The 16,233-nt window shown below is 35.3% G+C and overlaps 1 protein-coding gene across 2 annotated transcripts in view; it reads left to right on the top strand.

The window, feature by feature from the left end:
* OLA1 (Obg like ATPase 1) overlaps positions 1–16,233 on the top strand; it is a 171,196-nt gene that overhangs the window by 119,867 nt on the left and 35,096 nt on the right. For both annotated transcript variants that reach the window (XM_042949169.1, XM_042949168.1), the window contains 2 exons: positions 5,730–5,810; positions 6,135–6,232. In XM_042949169.1, the coding sequence (XP_042805103.1) occupies positions 5,730–5,810; positions 6,135–6,232 (179 nt within the window). The remainder of the gene's footprint in view (positions 1–5,729; positions 5,811–6,134; positions 6,233–16,233) is intronic.

The raw sequence follows: 16,233 nt of genomic DNA, 5'->3' as shown, positions 1-16,233 counted from the left end.
AGAAAACATAGATTGGTCTTTCCTCAATTTGGAATATTTAAAAGGAGGTACTCTGTGTTGGAGCAAGAACAAGGTATATTGGTGGACTCGTAGCCAGACTATTTTGAGCAGAAGTCCTGGTCCCCTTTCTTTTGGTGAGTGCATTGTTGGCTGTGTTTTAAGTTAAAGCCACCTAACCAGCACAGATCAGCTCATCTGGGTGTCAGCATCAGGTACTGGGGTAGTGGATTTGGCTAGAGACAAGCATCTGACTTGGAAGCTATAATTATTACAGAATAAGAGTGAGTCACCTTGATAAACTGCCAGGTCTTATCTATTTAGTCATCAAATTTTAGGGTTACAGATGGTGAGCAGAGAATAGGAGAAGTCCTCCCTTCCCCCTCACACTGTAAATATATATTTTTTCCTATAAAGATGATGTGTTTTTGGTTAGAAAGAAATAAAACAGCATTGTAGTTTTAAAAAAGAAGGCACAAAGGGAAAGTCTCTCTGGAATCCAATCTTGTAGAAATTTCTGTTGCTAACAATTTGGTATGGCATCTGCCTAGTTTCATTATTTGGGTATATTTATATTCTATATAGTTTCAAAACCACAAGCGGAATCACATGATGCATTCTGCCATAAACGATAACACCAAATACCTTTTGAGTATTTACTATGTGCCTGGAGCTGTGGTAGTAACTTTGCGTGTATTTTCTCATTTAATCCTCATGATCACCATATGTTGAATTGGAGTTACATCAATTTTACCAAAACAAAAATTAGAGATGTTAACTGTCCCAAAGTTTCACAGGTAGAAAGTGGCAGAGCCAGAACTCAAGCCCAGATCTTTTTGATGACAAAATCCATACTCCTTATTTTTTTACTTTTTTAATGTTTATTTATTATTTTGAAATGGAGATAGAGTACGAGTGGAGGAGGGGCAGAGAGAGAGGGAAACACAGAATCTGAAGCAGGCTCCAGGCTCTGAGCTGTCAGCACAGAGCCTGATGTGGGGCTCGAACCCATGGGCCGTAAGATCATGACCTGAGCTGAAGTCGGATGCTTAACCGACTAAGCGCCCCCACAAAATCCATATTCTTAACTTTATTTCATTGTTGTGAGTCTGCTTTTATCACTTAGGAATTCATTTTGGACATTTTCCCATGCAAATGTACGTGCAGATAGGTCTTGTCTTCATGGATAAAAACTGTTCTGTTATATTAATGTCCCATAATTTATTAGCAAACCTCCAGTTAATGGGTTTTTATGTTGTTCCTAATCTGTACCTCTCTTTTTGTGCTAGTATCACACTATTCTAATTACTGTAGCTTTATGGTTTACTACATAGTAAGGTAAGTCACATATTTTTCTCTCTAAATATTTTTTACGCTCAAACAGTTCATTCTTTTAGAATAATGATATATTCAATCTGTAACATTCTCCAACATCCCTGTTATAATTTTAACTAGAATTATGTTAAACATTATAGTAGCTAGGAATTTTATCAGCATGTTGTTGATCAGTGTAGATGAATTTTGAGTGAGAGTCTGGCTGAAACAAGTTTTAAGTTAGTGTCTCTGGTCCTCAGGTCTGGAAGTCCATGGACCTAAAACATTTCCTTAATTGGCTATTTTGGGGGCATTTGAGTATTGCCAGAGTCAGTCATAACCATGGTTTTGGATCCGTGGATCATGAATCCCTTGTAAAAGCATTTGAAAGATATGTGCTGTCATCCCTCAGAGGCACATAAATATAGGACTTTACATACAATTTCAGGGTGTTAGGGAAACGCTGAAATCTACTTATGGGTCACAGATTAATAATTCTTGCTGTGGAAACTGAAGAATACCAAAACAGAGAAATGTTGTATGTAGTCTTGGAAAGTCAATTATGTTATTGTGTGCAAAGAAAAATATTTTTGTGATACATGGATTGATAATCAGGTATTATACCCAAATAGTAGGAATACTAAATTTCCTTGATGACCTTGGACCGAGATGAAGACTTAGAATAACAACCTTGGGAATAACTAAGCTAAATAAGGAGCAATTAGAAAGACAATAAGGAAGATAAATAGGCAGTGTGATTGGACAGCACGTGAATTTTCGAGTCACTTAGACCTGAATTTGAATCTTAGTTCTGCCACTTACTAGCTGTGGGAATATAGACAAGTCACACGTTCTCCCTGAGCCTACATACATTACAACTGCTGTTAACAAAAATTATAAAATACATCAAAAAAATAGAGCATTTCTTAAGTCAAATATGAGACTAGTAGAAAGAAGAGTCAAAGCAGATGAGTGAGGATTTCAAGGTGAATTTGGATTTTCTTTGCAGTTAAAAGATCATTGTTTAGTAAAAACTAGTTCTTGTAGAATGTTAAGACTAGAAGCCTGAATTGAAATTTCACTAAGAAAGACACTATTGTTGGTAAAACTTAAGAAATTTGAAGAAAAGGACTAATGATGACTGGTATTTAATCTTTCAACAATCATAATAACAATGGCAACAGATCACATTTACTGAAATTTTAACTCTGTGCTAAGGACTGAAACACCTTATATGCATTATCTCACTTGATCTTCACAACAACCCCCAGGAGTAGATAGTGTCATCATCTATGATTTATTAATAAAATAATAGATCACAGAGCTGGTAAATGGTAGATCTAGGGCTTATTTTCACATTTAAGCATTAAGCTCTTACCTCTCCAATTAGTGTACTCACATCACTACAATATAACCAAAAAGTTCAAATATCCAGGAATTTTTGCATAGCCTTCATTATGTATATAGGTTTTTGAAAGTGAGGACTTTGTTAAAGTTATCAAAACAAAAGTTATCCTCCCACATCTGAATTTCTACATAATGATGTTACTAAAGAAATTATGAAATCCTAACGTTAACGTAACTTCTGATGCCTCAAGCATTAAGGTGTTTTTATGTTTTGATTGTATTCCAAATTGTTAAAAGTAGGTTAAATGTGTATTATTTTCTCAGTTAGCCATAGTCAATTAACTAGAACCTTTTATTATTCTAATCATAATTATTAATATATGTGTTTATATAAAGCATAAAAATTTAGTTCATTAAGTATTATATACAAATAAGTCCAAATGTTTTCTTTAATCTGATTAGAGTTTTTTCAGATAAGGAACATAAAACACCTTTTAGTTTTTTGCTAAAATTAAAATTAATTTTTATGTAAGAAAAACACATTACAACTATACCGTATAATGGTCATTTATGTAAAATAATCTTATCTGAGTGACCTTTTTTATTTGTCTTAAGTAAACTGGCACCTTTTAATAATCTAAGGTATCTTTTCTTGGCTGTTAAATCTTCTATGGCGATAATATAGAGAGTACTAGTACAAAATAAAATATTTTAAATTTAAAAATTCAACTTGTCAAACATTTGGTTATAATCTATAATATATTTTTTGAAAGATTTGAAAGTGGGGGTGCCTGGGTGGCTCAGTTGGTTAAGCATCTGACTCTTGATTTTGGCTCAGGTCATGATTTCATGGTCATGAGATCGAGCCCCATGTCAAAAAAAAAAAAAAAAAAGTTTTGAATGTGGCTTTGATGAATATACTGTTTGAGAACTTTAATTATGAGTTAATTCTCTTTGACTAAAATTTGAGTGTTTCTAATTTGTAGTTTAATGTGTTGATGTGAGGGGGAAGATTCATGCCAGAAGATTTTTTGATAACATTTCTATGTCTGCAGTGATTATGTAGTTAATTTAAGATGAAAAAGAAATACTCAAATTCCTTCACTAGTGATGAGCATTTATTGAGGCCCTTTGGTTTTATAAAAGTGTTTACAGTTACAAAAGTATGTTATACTTTTTATATGATTAAAATTTAATTTCCTTCCTTATTTTTGGTCTGGCTTTCTTTTGTCTATTCTCTTTTCTTTCTTTAATTGAAAAAACTAATGGAACCAAATATAAGATGGTACCACTGTTTCCTCCTTTTGTATAATCTTGTTGCATGTCTCTACATAAGCTGTTCTGGCCACTCATCATAGTAACCAGCTGGGCCATTTCACCTGCTGGAGCCATTAAAGAGGACTCTCTCCCCCTAGATTAATCCCCTCCGACATTAGTTTTTTGCACTGACAACTGGAGCAGGCATTCAGAATTTGCAGGTGGCCAGTGTGACGCACATAATTGCCTACAATTTTAGGCAATGAATAAAAATGGTCTACATTACTTGTCAAAGGTTGTATATGCAGTGCCAAGTGAGATCTATGGGAAGCCTTTTAGGGTTTAAAGAACAGTTAATAGCAAGGCTGCACAGGGCTTTTTTAATCATAATGCATTTGTAATATAGCACTTTGATCTTCTCCTTGTAGGAAATGGTGTTACATTAGCCACTTTTAAACATTTATGAGTGAAATTCAGTTATAGAAGAGTAAAAGTGATTATTCTTAAGCAGAACATGTTAGATTTCATTAAAAGTTTTCAGCTTGCCCCTTCCTTGTTAAAATCTGTGGGAAGTCCTTTTCCTGGAGAGTTTCAAATCAGGATCTAAGGACATAGGGCTTTTTCCTTATTTTTCCTGTTGGTAACAGCAAGATTTGGAAGGAAGGTATACTAAATACTGAGGTAATTTATACAAGTGGATATTTATAGAAAAAGAACTGATTTATGGTAAATACATCGATGAGAACCCAAGAACTCTATTACTAATAATTGTGTGTTACAATAAAATTTTGAGAAGTGCATATTTAAAACATATCCATAAATTATCTTTAACAACAACAACAAAAAACCAGATGACTCTCAAATGCACTTCTTCTGGAAGAGCTAAGTTTGACCTTTCAGACCCAGGAGCCTTTTATTAACACCTGCCTGTAAGAAGAACCTTGCCACACGCAGCTTTTAGATTCAGAACCACAAAACTGATGAGGAAAGACTTGAAGGGTTCAGTTTGTGTCACTTGCTGTTTGCCGTTTCCATTTCACAGATGATTAATCTTTCTGTGAAGAAAGGCTAGAGAAACAAAGCACATTGGGCTCTTCCTGCAGTTACTCCTTCTGAATGCACACTAGCTTGCTAACTAAAAGGCCTTTAGATTTCCAGCAGAGAGAGATGTTCTGAAAGTGAATGCAGCTGGTTGGAGGTCACCAGTGCAGGGCTCTTGCCATTGTGTAATGGAGGCTTTGGCAGGTTGGGTGGGGGGGCGGTGTTGGAGCGGGGACCGGAGAAGTGGGCAGGAAGAAGGTGTTGGCAAAAAATTAATTCAGAATTAGAAGGGTTTTGGTCAGTTGATTTAATATTTTGGAGGGTAGATCATCAATAATAGGCTCAATTTCGTCTATTTTGTTTGTTTTCCTTTTTAAGGAAAAAATTATAATTCAGTCTCTTCCTAGTATTCCTCCCTCCCTCCATTTCCTAATAGCATGTTTATCTTGCAAGTGGCATCACTAGGTGATGTTGAAATGTTATTAACTCTTATAATCTTTGGTGTATGTGAATTGTCTTGAAATTTCTAAGACTGTTACTAATCGTGCTAGTATTCCACATTTTATATATTCAAATGTTAATGCTACAACACTGTTTCATTGGTATTTGGATTTTTAATGAGGTATTGAAAACAAATGATCTGTGTGATTTAGTTCCCCTGTCATATAAAATTGACTTTTTATTTTGAGGATTTGAAAACTTTTAATTTTACTATTTAGTAACTAAATGTTTAGTATCCGCCCTGTAATTACTTTCTTCTCAATCTTGTATAGGATATAATGTGCAAAGTCAAATCCTGGGTTATAGATCAAAAGAAACCTGTTCGCTTCTATCATGATTGGAATGACAAAGAGGTAAGTTGTAAACATCTTGCCACCTCTTACTGCCTTGGCTTTGATTTCTTAGAGAATGAATTAGAGTTGTCATTATTTTATATTTTATTGTTATTAATATCTAGTTAAACTTTATTTCTGTCAATGATTGCTTATTCCCAGGCTTGTTATTATTTTCTTTTTCCCTACTTCTGATATTGCATAACAGCCAGTGTTTTACAAATAAGAATTATGAAAATGAAAATGGCTACTTGTTTAGAAAGAGTTTACTTTCAAGTTTTTCAGTGACTTACTCAATATTTGCTCAACGTTTTAAAAGGATTCTTTCTCTGTCTCCCACTTTAGATTGAAGTGTTGAATAAACACTTATTTCTGACTTCAAAACCAATGGTCTACTTGGTTAATCTTTCTGAAAAAGACTACATTAGAAAGAAAAACAAATGGTAAGTTTTTCCTCCTAGATATATTCAGACATCATATCTCTATCCGTACACACACACACACACACACACACGAACTTACTGCTGTTAGATTTTAATATTTTTCTCCTTATTATTAAAAAGCTTAAAATGGATGAGAAAGCTTTGGTATTTACATTCTGCGATGAATCTCCTAATTGATCTACACTGAGAGAACTTAAGAAAAAACAACAATTAAATTAGGCAATATTGAATCATGCGTATTTACTTATTAAGTTTAAATTTAATAGACATTATTGTTTGTTTCCTTTGCCAAATGAGAATTTGCATAGAACAATAATATTTTTTAAACTAGGAATTTCTAACTGTTGGTATTACACGTGGCTTTAAAATATCCACTTGAGATTGTAGCTGGGCGTAAATTTTAAAATCCTGATTAAATGCTTTAAGAAAATTTTTTAAATGGAAACAACTGTGTGCAGCGGGCGGGGGTTAGGGGGAAGAGAGGAAGATCAGGTATCTGTTCCAAATACTTAAAGTGTAGAAAAGTAAAAACTATGCATTCATGTGTTGATTGCCATTTTGGACATGTAACCCAAATGTGCAGGGTTTCCTTCATTCACAAATAACTTGAAAACATCCTATATTCATGTAACATGGGGCATGTACACATTCGGCACTGCGCTCACTTTGACTCGCCTCACTGGACCCTCAGTGCTTTGTACTATTAAGTCATACAAACAAATCAAAACTATCCAGAGCAGAATATCTGCGTTCTCCTAAAATATATTGTCGGTTTTTCCCTGTACTTCATTAAGTACTTAGATGCACATGGTTTCAATTTTCCATTAAAAATTCTCATTTCCATATGATATCAAAGAGTGAGAAGCTTTAAACTGAAAAATAAACATTCATAGACTGGAAGCCAAAACAATAATTAATGTCAGATGGTTAACTCCAATAAATGATTAGAATAAATTCTGTGAAATTACTGCAACTAAAAATGCCCTGTTGATATTACTTTAAGACATTTTGTGTTCCAGAAAGGAAACTGAATTTGTCTTCTTTATTGGTAGTGTTCTGGAAAGCATAAACTTCACATGAAAATTTAGTTCTACCTGGTCACTGCCCTCCAGTAGATAATTAACTTTAAAATAATCAGTTCTGTCTTGTTCCAAATTCTTATAAATTTGATGATTAATGTGTTAAAAATTGTTACCTTTGGGAAGGAATTTTAAAATTTATTACTTGACCTCAGTTAATAAATCTTATTGTAGTGTGAATGGCAAGGTTTCTTGAGGCTTCATGAAACAATACAGACATCAAAGTTTACATGAAAAGGGATGAGTCAGTTTCCTTGCCCAAAGGGGCTTCTCACACCTGTATTTGGATGATTACAGGTAGAACTCCCTGGCTCTAATTGTATAGTAAATACCATTTCCCAGACCCTAATGGTAGACAGACTGCTTGGGAGACGCCAGTCTGTGATTTAGCTGTCGCCAGACACCCCATGTTTTTTGTGAGACCAGTTGTGATGATGATATGGTTATAGTCAATTGAAAGCAAACTCTTGTCTAAATAGCAAATTTTAATTTATAAAAATGTAGAGGTATGGGTGATCCTATTTATAAAACCAAATTTTAGATTTTATATATAACTAATGATCTGGTTTGGGGTTGTGTGTATGTTTGGTGGGGAGCGGGGGATCAGATCTTGTGGAAGTTAGTGTAATTGTAGCTGAAAGATCAAAGACTGGGTAACTGAGTGATGTTCCAGAAGAGAATTTACCACATAGCCATTTTCTGTACAGTTTCTGCCGCCTGCTGTTCCTATTTTCCCTCAAGCTAGCCATTGACTACCCCCTGTGCATCCCTGCTCGTAAAAAATGATTGAGGAAGTATTTGTCATGTATTTATGAGTGGGAAACATTGTGTGATAGGGAATGGCATCTACTGGAGCCAGAAAGATTGCCATTTTCCTTTCATTCAGCCACTCTGCTACAGCTTTAAATCCTCTGTTTATGCAACATAGCCTTTGTATTAAAGTACAGAATAAATTTTTATTATGAAGGATATGAACGCTGGGTTTTCATCATTTCTAACACTGCAAGCAGATGTAAATAGTTAAGATACATTTTAACCACTAAATCCTTTTAATTTGTGTTAGCATCCCGTTTTGGGGGAGTGTTTATATCTAAGCTCCATTTGCATCAGTTGCTCCTTTAGCAAAAGAAAAAGTTTTGTTTCTTACGGTTATTGTGTAATGTTACTGTGGCAAATGAAGACTGGTGCAGGAATAAATATTTTTATGGGTCTTTAGATCTAGAAAACTATTTTAAATGATCAGGAAAGAGGAGGAGGAAGGATTTGTGATTTGGGCCATAAGAGGAAGACTGAAACTATATTTTAGTGGGTCACCATTTCAGACGTAATGAAGGTTTTAGTTCACTTTAAATTTAAATGGTAACATTGTTTCTCAATCCTAGAAAAGAAGAAAGCACTTTGAAAGATAAGTCTATTGTGTTTTTGAGTAGGTATATTGACCTTTTGAAAGATGTAAAAATTGGAATGGCTCCAGGCCTCTACTCACTGGTTTAAACAATGTTGAATTAGTCATTTTGTTGATTTATGATTAAGACCTAGCTCCTTGAAGAGAAGCTGACTTGGCAGCCGGGTTAGTTACAGTTGTGTTATGATCAGATAACAGTAATCAAGATGTTGTAAGGGGAATCCACAGAAACCTTTTTTTATTATTACAAATTGCTGTTCTTTGAATGTAAAACTATGTAGAAGTTGTTGTTTTGGTGGGTGCCAGTGATTTTTGAACACTTGAGGATTTCATTTTTTAAACACAATCACTTGTAACTTACAACTAAGATTGTACTTTATGCAGTATTTTCATTTGAGATTGCCTACTGAGTTATGGTGTCAGGCAGGTACAGGACATCAGAACTGTCAAACCATTCCTTAATTAGGGGTTTACATTTCAATCTTTGCACCTTTGCTGCTCTGTAAGTAGTATATGCCATCCAGTTGTGAAATCAGTAGAGCAAACTAAATTTAGGTATCTTGTATACCTACATAGCTTCCAATTGTGTTTTATTTTTGTGTTCTATTATCTCTGTCTTTCTTAAAACTATTGGTAAAGGATCATTCCATTTTATTGCTTGCTATACTACGTGTTCATATTCAACTGGAAAATATAGCAAAAATTTAAGAAATTCAAATTTCTGGTGTACATATGTGTGCATATAAACATATATTTACATATGCCTTGGTGGGCTTGTGGTCACTAAACATTACCTTTTGACTAATATTATATGAATCAATTAATCTGGGTGTTGGAATTGATTTGAGATAGGTAGACAAAATATATGCGGTCTTTTAGGCGATTGTGTCAAAAAGGGCAGTGTGTCAGTTTCACTAAATGAATTTTAAATAGAAAAAGGTTTTATTAATTCTTACTATTCTGTGACTCAGCTCCCTCATCCCCACTTTTCTGTTTTTGTTTGTTTTCCACATAATTTGTATACAACAACTAAAAATAGTTTGGCGATACTATACATTGTGTACCTGATTAGGGGGAGAATATATCCAACATTTTCTTATTTTCTTGAACTTTGTGTGAGAATTACAGGTACTGTATCAGCAACTATGCATGCAAAAGGAAGTATGTTCATTTTTTACATATAATTTTGTATGTCTGTATACCTATCTATGTATACATGGATACATATGTACGTAGATCTATAAATATAAAACTATTTCTGTAAAATTATTCTAAGAAGTCATCAGTTTCTAAGAAGATTATTTATTGAAGATAGAAATTTATGCTACTGTGGAAAAATCACATTGTTACACATTTGATTTACTTGAAATAGATAAAATGGGAATAAGTATTCTGAAATAAATTAGTCATTTGAGTTTAAGAGCTTCTCAGGTAGATTTGAAATTAGGTTTAATTCACATAAAGTTTTCAGGAACATACCCTATTGTATAAAGCAAGACTCACATGTATGAGTTTTTTAATTGTTCTCATCATCCACTAGTCTGGCAAAGGAAAATTTTTAAATGTTCTCATCATCCATTAGTCTAGCAAAGGAAAAGCTCTGACATATCCATGCAACATTTTGGGGGGATTATAATTTCTATATTTTATCACTTGTGGTTCATATAGTTTTGGGGGGTTGTTACGTCTCCTTCATCTTGAAGTACCTAACACTGTGAAGCCTATGAGGATACTTTACTTATTCTGGGTAACTACTCGAAATCACAACGTAATGCTAGTAGGTTTATTTTAACATGTGAGGGGGTTTTGGGCTGAATTAAATTTTATGAGCGATAATTTGTAATGGTTTTCATAAATCAAATACTTTTTTTAATGATGATTCCTTTATGAGGACTAGTGCTTAATTTGCTCCTTTGACAGAGATGAAAGAGTGATAGGGCAGGTCAAGGGTATTCTGGATGTCTAAACTAAGCAAAAATTTTTTTAATACAGGATTGATCAAATTGGTGAATTTCTCTACAAAATATTCTTAATTTTACTTGTTATAAATGAATCTAAAAAATTGTCTTAAAGAACCCTTCTTCATTTTAGTCTTTTGTTTTTGCTACTAGATGATTCTCAACTATCTGCTTTTTTAATTTGTATTGTGATAAAGCTTTGAAACAGTATCCTATGTTCTACAAATTGGGATTTCAAATAATTTCTGGTGAATGGATTTTGTGGAATTATTTCATAACTTCTTGATGCAGAATTTTGAGAGTTAAGAATATACTAAAAGCAAAACAAATTTTTAATTACAAGAGGTAGAACTCTAGAAGAAGTGGGAGGAAAAGGATCTTTGCCCATTCAATAATCTTTTTACTTGGGATGATCTTTAGCATTTGTACATACAGGTACATGTAATAATACTTGTGAATTTCTTTCTGGTTTTCATTAAAACGATTTTGGTTGCTCTTTCAGCAATTTCATATTCTTATCAAGTGATCTAAAGCGCTTTATCATAACAAAACCAAATAACACCTCAAAGATGATTATAGAAGAAAGTACATCTTTTTATAGGAGTATAATGCTGTTGACCCACCATACTGTGCATTTTAAGAATTTGTCCTGGCTCATTTGCATTTTTTGCCCAACACTGTTTATAGACAATAATTTCTATTTGCAAAATGATTCACTGAATCTGAGAAAGTCATACTTTTGGGAGGGTCAATTTTTATTTTCATTAGCACCATCTGTTGACTTACTGATTTATGAGTGATATAACTTGTCAAATATGTCAGGGCATTTATCTTTTTTTAAAGTAGTTAAAGAATTTCACTGCATATAGTAGGAAAACATTTCACAAAATTGTTTCTAGCTACGAGAGACTAAAGCTCTTTTAAGAAAAAGTGTTCTCTTACCCGAGAGGAGGTCTGTAGAGGGATGGGTGAATTAGGTGACAGGGACTAAAGAGTGTACTTCTCACAATGAGCACTATGTAATGTATGGAATTGTTGAATCACTCTATTGTACAACTGAAACATAACACTGTACGTGAACTAGAAATAATTAATTTTTTTAAAAAAGGAACAAATAAAATGTTTTCCATACAAAGTAAAAACAAACAATTATTCTCTAGGATTCTCTCATATGAAATTAAAATATATATTCCCCTTACATACACACACATTCATAATCTCAGAAATGAAAGGCAAAGTTTGACTTATACAGTGTTTTTCAAATTACAAATGATTCATGTACACAAAACAACTCCCCTGCCTCTCTACCCCCACTTACTTTGGTGAATAATTCAAGGACTATTAAAAAAAATTTGTGCCCTGGCGCTTAAGGACCTCTAAATCAAATTTTGTTTCCAAAGCTGTGAGTTGTGATGAGCTACACTCATAAAATGGGAATTTTGACTAGTAGTAGTTGGTAAAGGTGGAGAAGTTTAAAGCCCAGAAATTTTAGGACTGTTGGGGGTAGGAGATAAAGAACAGGGCCTTGGGAAGGGTTTGGAATGGAACCTAAATGCTGTATATAGGATCTGCATCAGTTTTTCCTGGGAGAAGTCAATAGAGAAGGAAAGGAGAGGGTGCCCTTTTGGGCAGTTTCAGTGTTTTGTCTAATATCCTGCTTGTGTAGAATAGGAAAAGAGTATAATGTTCTCGGCCCTTCATTCCTGTACTCTCTCTTGTATTCCCCAGTCATAAGATCTACCTTTGGAGTTAGTGTTGTAGTTCAGCTACTACATTATGAGTTAAATAGACTAGACCAAAGTCCTGAGTACCATTAATAACATTGTGTCTGTAAAGAAGATAAATTCTAAGAAACTTGGAGCATATAGTCTATTTGTAAAGTAGGTAGTGTGTATTATGAGGTATTTTGGTATATTAAGAATACTGCAGGGGCGCCTGGGTGGCTCAGTCAGTTGAGCATCTGACTCTTGGTTTTGGCTGAGGTCATGATCTCACAGTTCACTGAATCAAACCCCAAGTCGAGCTCCGTGCTAAGAGTGCGGAGTCTGCTTGGGATTCTCTGTTTCTCTGCCCGTGTGTGATTGCTCACACGCGCTCTTTCTCTCAAAATAAACTAAAAAAAAAGGAAGAATACTGCTACTTTAGAATTTGAAATATTAGTGTTGTGGTCCTTATTTGCTGCTAACTTGCTCTTTTGACCACAAGCAAATTACTTAGTCTTTCATGTATTGAAGATAATTCATCAGAATGTTCACATAAAATATGTCTGTATAAACAGTATTTCCCAAATTTAATTACCATAACTCAAATAGAATACAATCATAGAAAAAGGACTTGTGTAGTCTTCTAAATGTATCTTCTGAATATATTCCCTTGGCTTTTCTTTTCATGATATGGATAAAGGAATAAAATGTATCATACGTATGTTTATAGCTGTTAATTCCTTGCTTTGATAGAGTTGTCCTCCAAAACAAAATGAACGGTGGAGAACCATCTCTGTTGTGCAATAGCGATAAAACTCCCATGATATCACCACCATCTTCCATGACTCCACTCCCATCTCCTCAGATTGGGCCCTGTGACTTTACCATTGGCAGAGTAGAGGATTTTATTTCTTGGCTTCCATTAGATGAAATCATTGTTGAATTGTTACAATAGCATTTTTTTAAGGGCTTATTCTTTTTTTTAAGTTTATTAACTTATTTTTGAGAGAGACAGAGATGGGGGGGGGGGTCAGCAGAGAGAAAGAGAGGAGAGAGAGAATCCCAAGCAGGTTCTGTGCTGCCAGTGCAGAGCCCATTGGGGACTCAAACCCACAAAACCACGAGATAATGACATGAGCTGAAACCAAGAGTCAGACGCTTAACCAACTGAGCCACCCATGCCCCAGTGTTTATTATTTAAAAAGCCTTTCAGAACAATTCCATTGTGATCTCCTGTATCTCATTTTCTCTATTTTTGAATATATGTATGTGTGCGTGTTGGAGGTGAGGCAGTGAAAGTTAAAGAATTAAGATCATCTCTAAGATTCCCTTCCAGTGATAGAATTTTGTGATTTTGAGGCATTAGATTTAACAGATTCACAAAGAAAAGATGCCTATTCAAGTATCTAGAACCTTCTCAGCCCTCATGTATAGGTTTGTCATGGTAGGATTTTTCTAACTGTGGAACTATATACAGCATTTCTGAGGTTGCAAATACCCAATTTATGAGCAGCTTTCTGGCTGGGTTGGAGTTAAGACCTGGTCTTCTACTCTGTCCCTCTTTCATATCTCTTCCCCTTGAAAATAAGTCTTTTCTGGGTCTCACCATGTTCCCATCTTTCCTCATCGTGGGCAGCTATTACTTTGGCTAGAATTAAGGACAAAGTAGAAATAAGACCCCTTTGTAGAATTGGCGTATCTATATTTGAGGCTACTTGCATTACTCAGACTGTTGCGTCTCCTTATTCTAATGTGACCTAGAAAACATTTCTCCATCAAAACATTAGATTATGAAGTACTCTCAGAAGCCTACTTAATTCATAACATAGTAGAAATAGTGCAGTGTCGATGAGACATGTTTTGGTATCTGTGACCATTTGTACCTCCAGTTTTTAAATTCTCCTTAAAAATATGTTCCAAAATAAGGAACTTAGGAACTTTGAGTACACCCCTGTCTATAAAGTTCGGGGCTGTACACTGGTATCCATTCAGTCTTTTATTTATTTATTTATTTTTAAAATTTTTTTTTTAACATTTATTTATTTTTGAGACAGAGAGAGACAGAGCATGAGCGGGGGAGGGACAGAGAGATAGGGAGACACAGAATCGGAAGCAGGCTCCAGGCTCTGAGCCATCAGCCCAGAGCCTGACGCGGGGCTCAAACTCACGGACTGCGAGATCGTGACCTCAGCTGAAGTCAGATGCTCAACTGACTGAGCCACTCAGGCGCCCCTCCATTCAGTCTTTTAAATGCTTTCATAAGAGAAATTAATTGGTGCACCTACATGGCTCAGTTGGTTAAGCATCTGACTCTTGATTTCAGCCCAGGTCATGATCTCAGGGTTCATGGGATCGAGTCCTGTGCCGGGCTCTGCACTGATAGCATGGAACCTGCTTGGGATTCTCTCCCCCTCTCTCTGCCCCTCCCTCGCTCATGTGTATTCTATGTCTCTCTCAAAATAAATACATTTTAAAAAGGGAGAAATTAATTTCATAAAAACTGATCATTAATATAAATTTCAAATTTATGTTTCTTATGAAGACTGTGAACTCATTGAGGAGGTGGTTACTATGTTTTCTTTTTCCTTTTATAAGCAGATAATCATTGAGCCCTTCTGTGTGTCATGTACCATTCTAGATGGTAAGCAGAAAAAGACTTTGCCCCCCTAAGTCTTATAGTCTAATGGGGTGATAAACAACCAGTGAACAGATATTTAATGTCAGGAGGTGATTAAAACAATGAATAAAAATAAAGCAGGGTAAGAGGGTGCCACTTTAGTTAGGGTAGTCAAGGAAGGCCTTTTTGATAATATGTTTTTTTTTTTATTTTTTTCAACGTTTTTTATTTATTTTTGGGACAGAGAGAGACAGAGCATGAACGGGGGAGGGGCAGAGAGAGAGGGAGACACAGAATCGGAAACAGGCTCCAGGCTCCGAGCCATCATCAGCCCAGAGCCTGATGCGGGGCTCGAACTCACGGACCGCGAGATCATGACCTGGCTGAAGTCGGACGCTTAACCGACTGCGCCACCCAGGCGCCCCAAGGAAGGCCTTTTTGAAGTAAGGGAGTGTGCCCTGAGAGAATCTGAGGAAAACTCAGTCCGGGGAGAGGGAATAGCAAAAGCAAAGGCATGCATGACAGAGCACTGAAAAAGTAAAATTTGAAAACAACTGCTTGAAAAGAACTTTGTAAATTCTTATTCAAATACATTGCAATTAGATTTTTTTAAACATATCCTAAATGTGTTGTAAGAGTGAATTCAGGGCTTTAAGAGTTACCATCATTTATTTTCTAGTTTGTGATAGTTAATTTCTCAAAATCCAGAAAGATTTTAGGGTTTTAAACAGCATTTAAAGTCATGCTTGTGAATATATAGATTTACTTTGAATTTCATCTTTCCTTTTTCATGCTTATCTAGTAACTTGCTAATCCACGCTACTGTTCACAAAACACTTCTTTTGAAAGTCCCTCAATGTATGACCTCAAAGAAGCAGATTGAACTTTACTAAAAATAATAGTAACTTGGGGTGCCTGGCTGGCTCAGTTGGTAGAGCATGCAGCTCTTTTTTTTTTTTTTTTTTTTTTTTTTTGGGACAGAGAGAGACAGAGCATGAACGGGAGAGGGGCAGAGAGAGAGCGAGACACAGAATCGGAAACAGGCTCCAGGCTCCGAGCCATCAGCCCAGAGCCTGACGCGGGGCTCGAACTCACAGACCGCGAGATCGTGACCTGGCTGACGTCGGACGCTTAACAGACTGCGCCACCCAGGCGCCCCATAGAGCATGCAGCTCTTGATCTCAGGGTCATAAATTCAAGCCCCATGTTTGGGGGTAGAGATTACTCAAAAATAAAATC

Source organism: Panthera leo, chromosome C1 (genome assembly GCF_018350215.1).
Source record: "Panthera leo isolate Ple1 chromosome C1, P.leo_Ple1_pat1.1, whole genome shotgun sequence".
Taxonomy (NCBI): domain Eukaryota; kingdom Metazoa; phylum Chordata; class Mammalia; order Carnivora; family Felidae; genus Panthera; species Panthera leo.
Note: the sequence above shows the minus strand (reverse complement) of the source record. Positions and strands in the feature narration are given on the sequence as shown.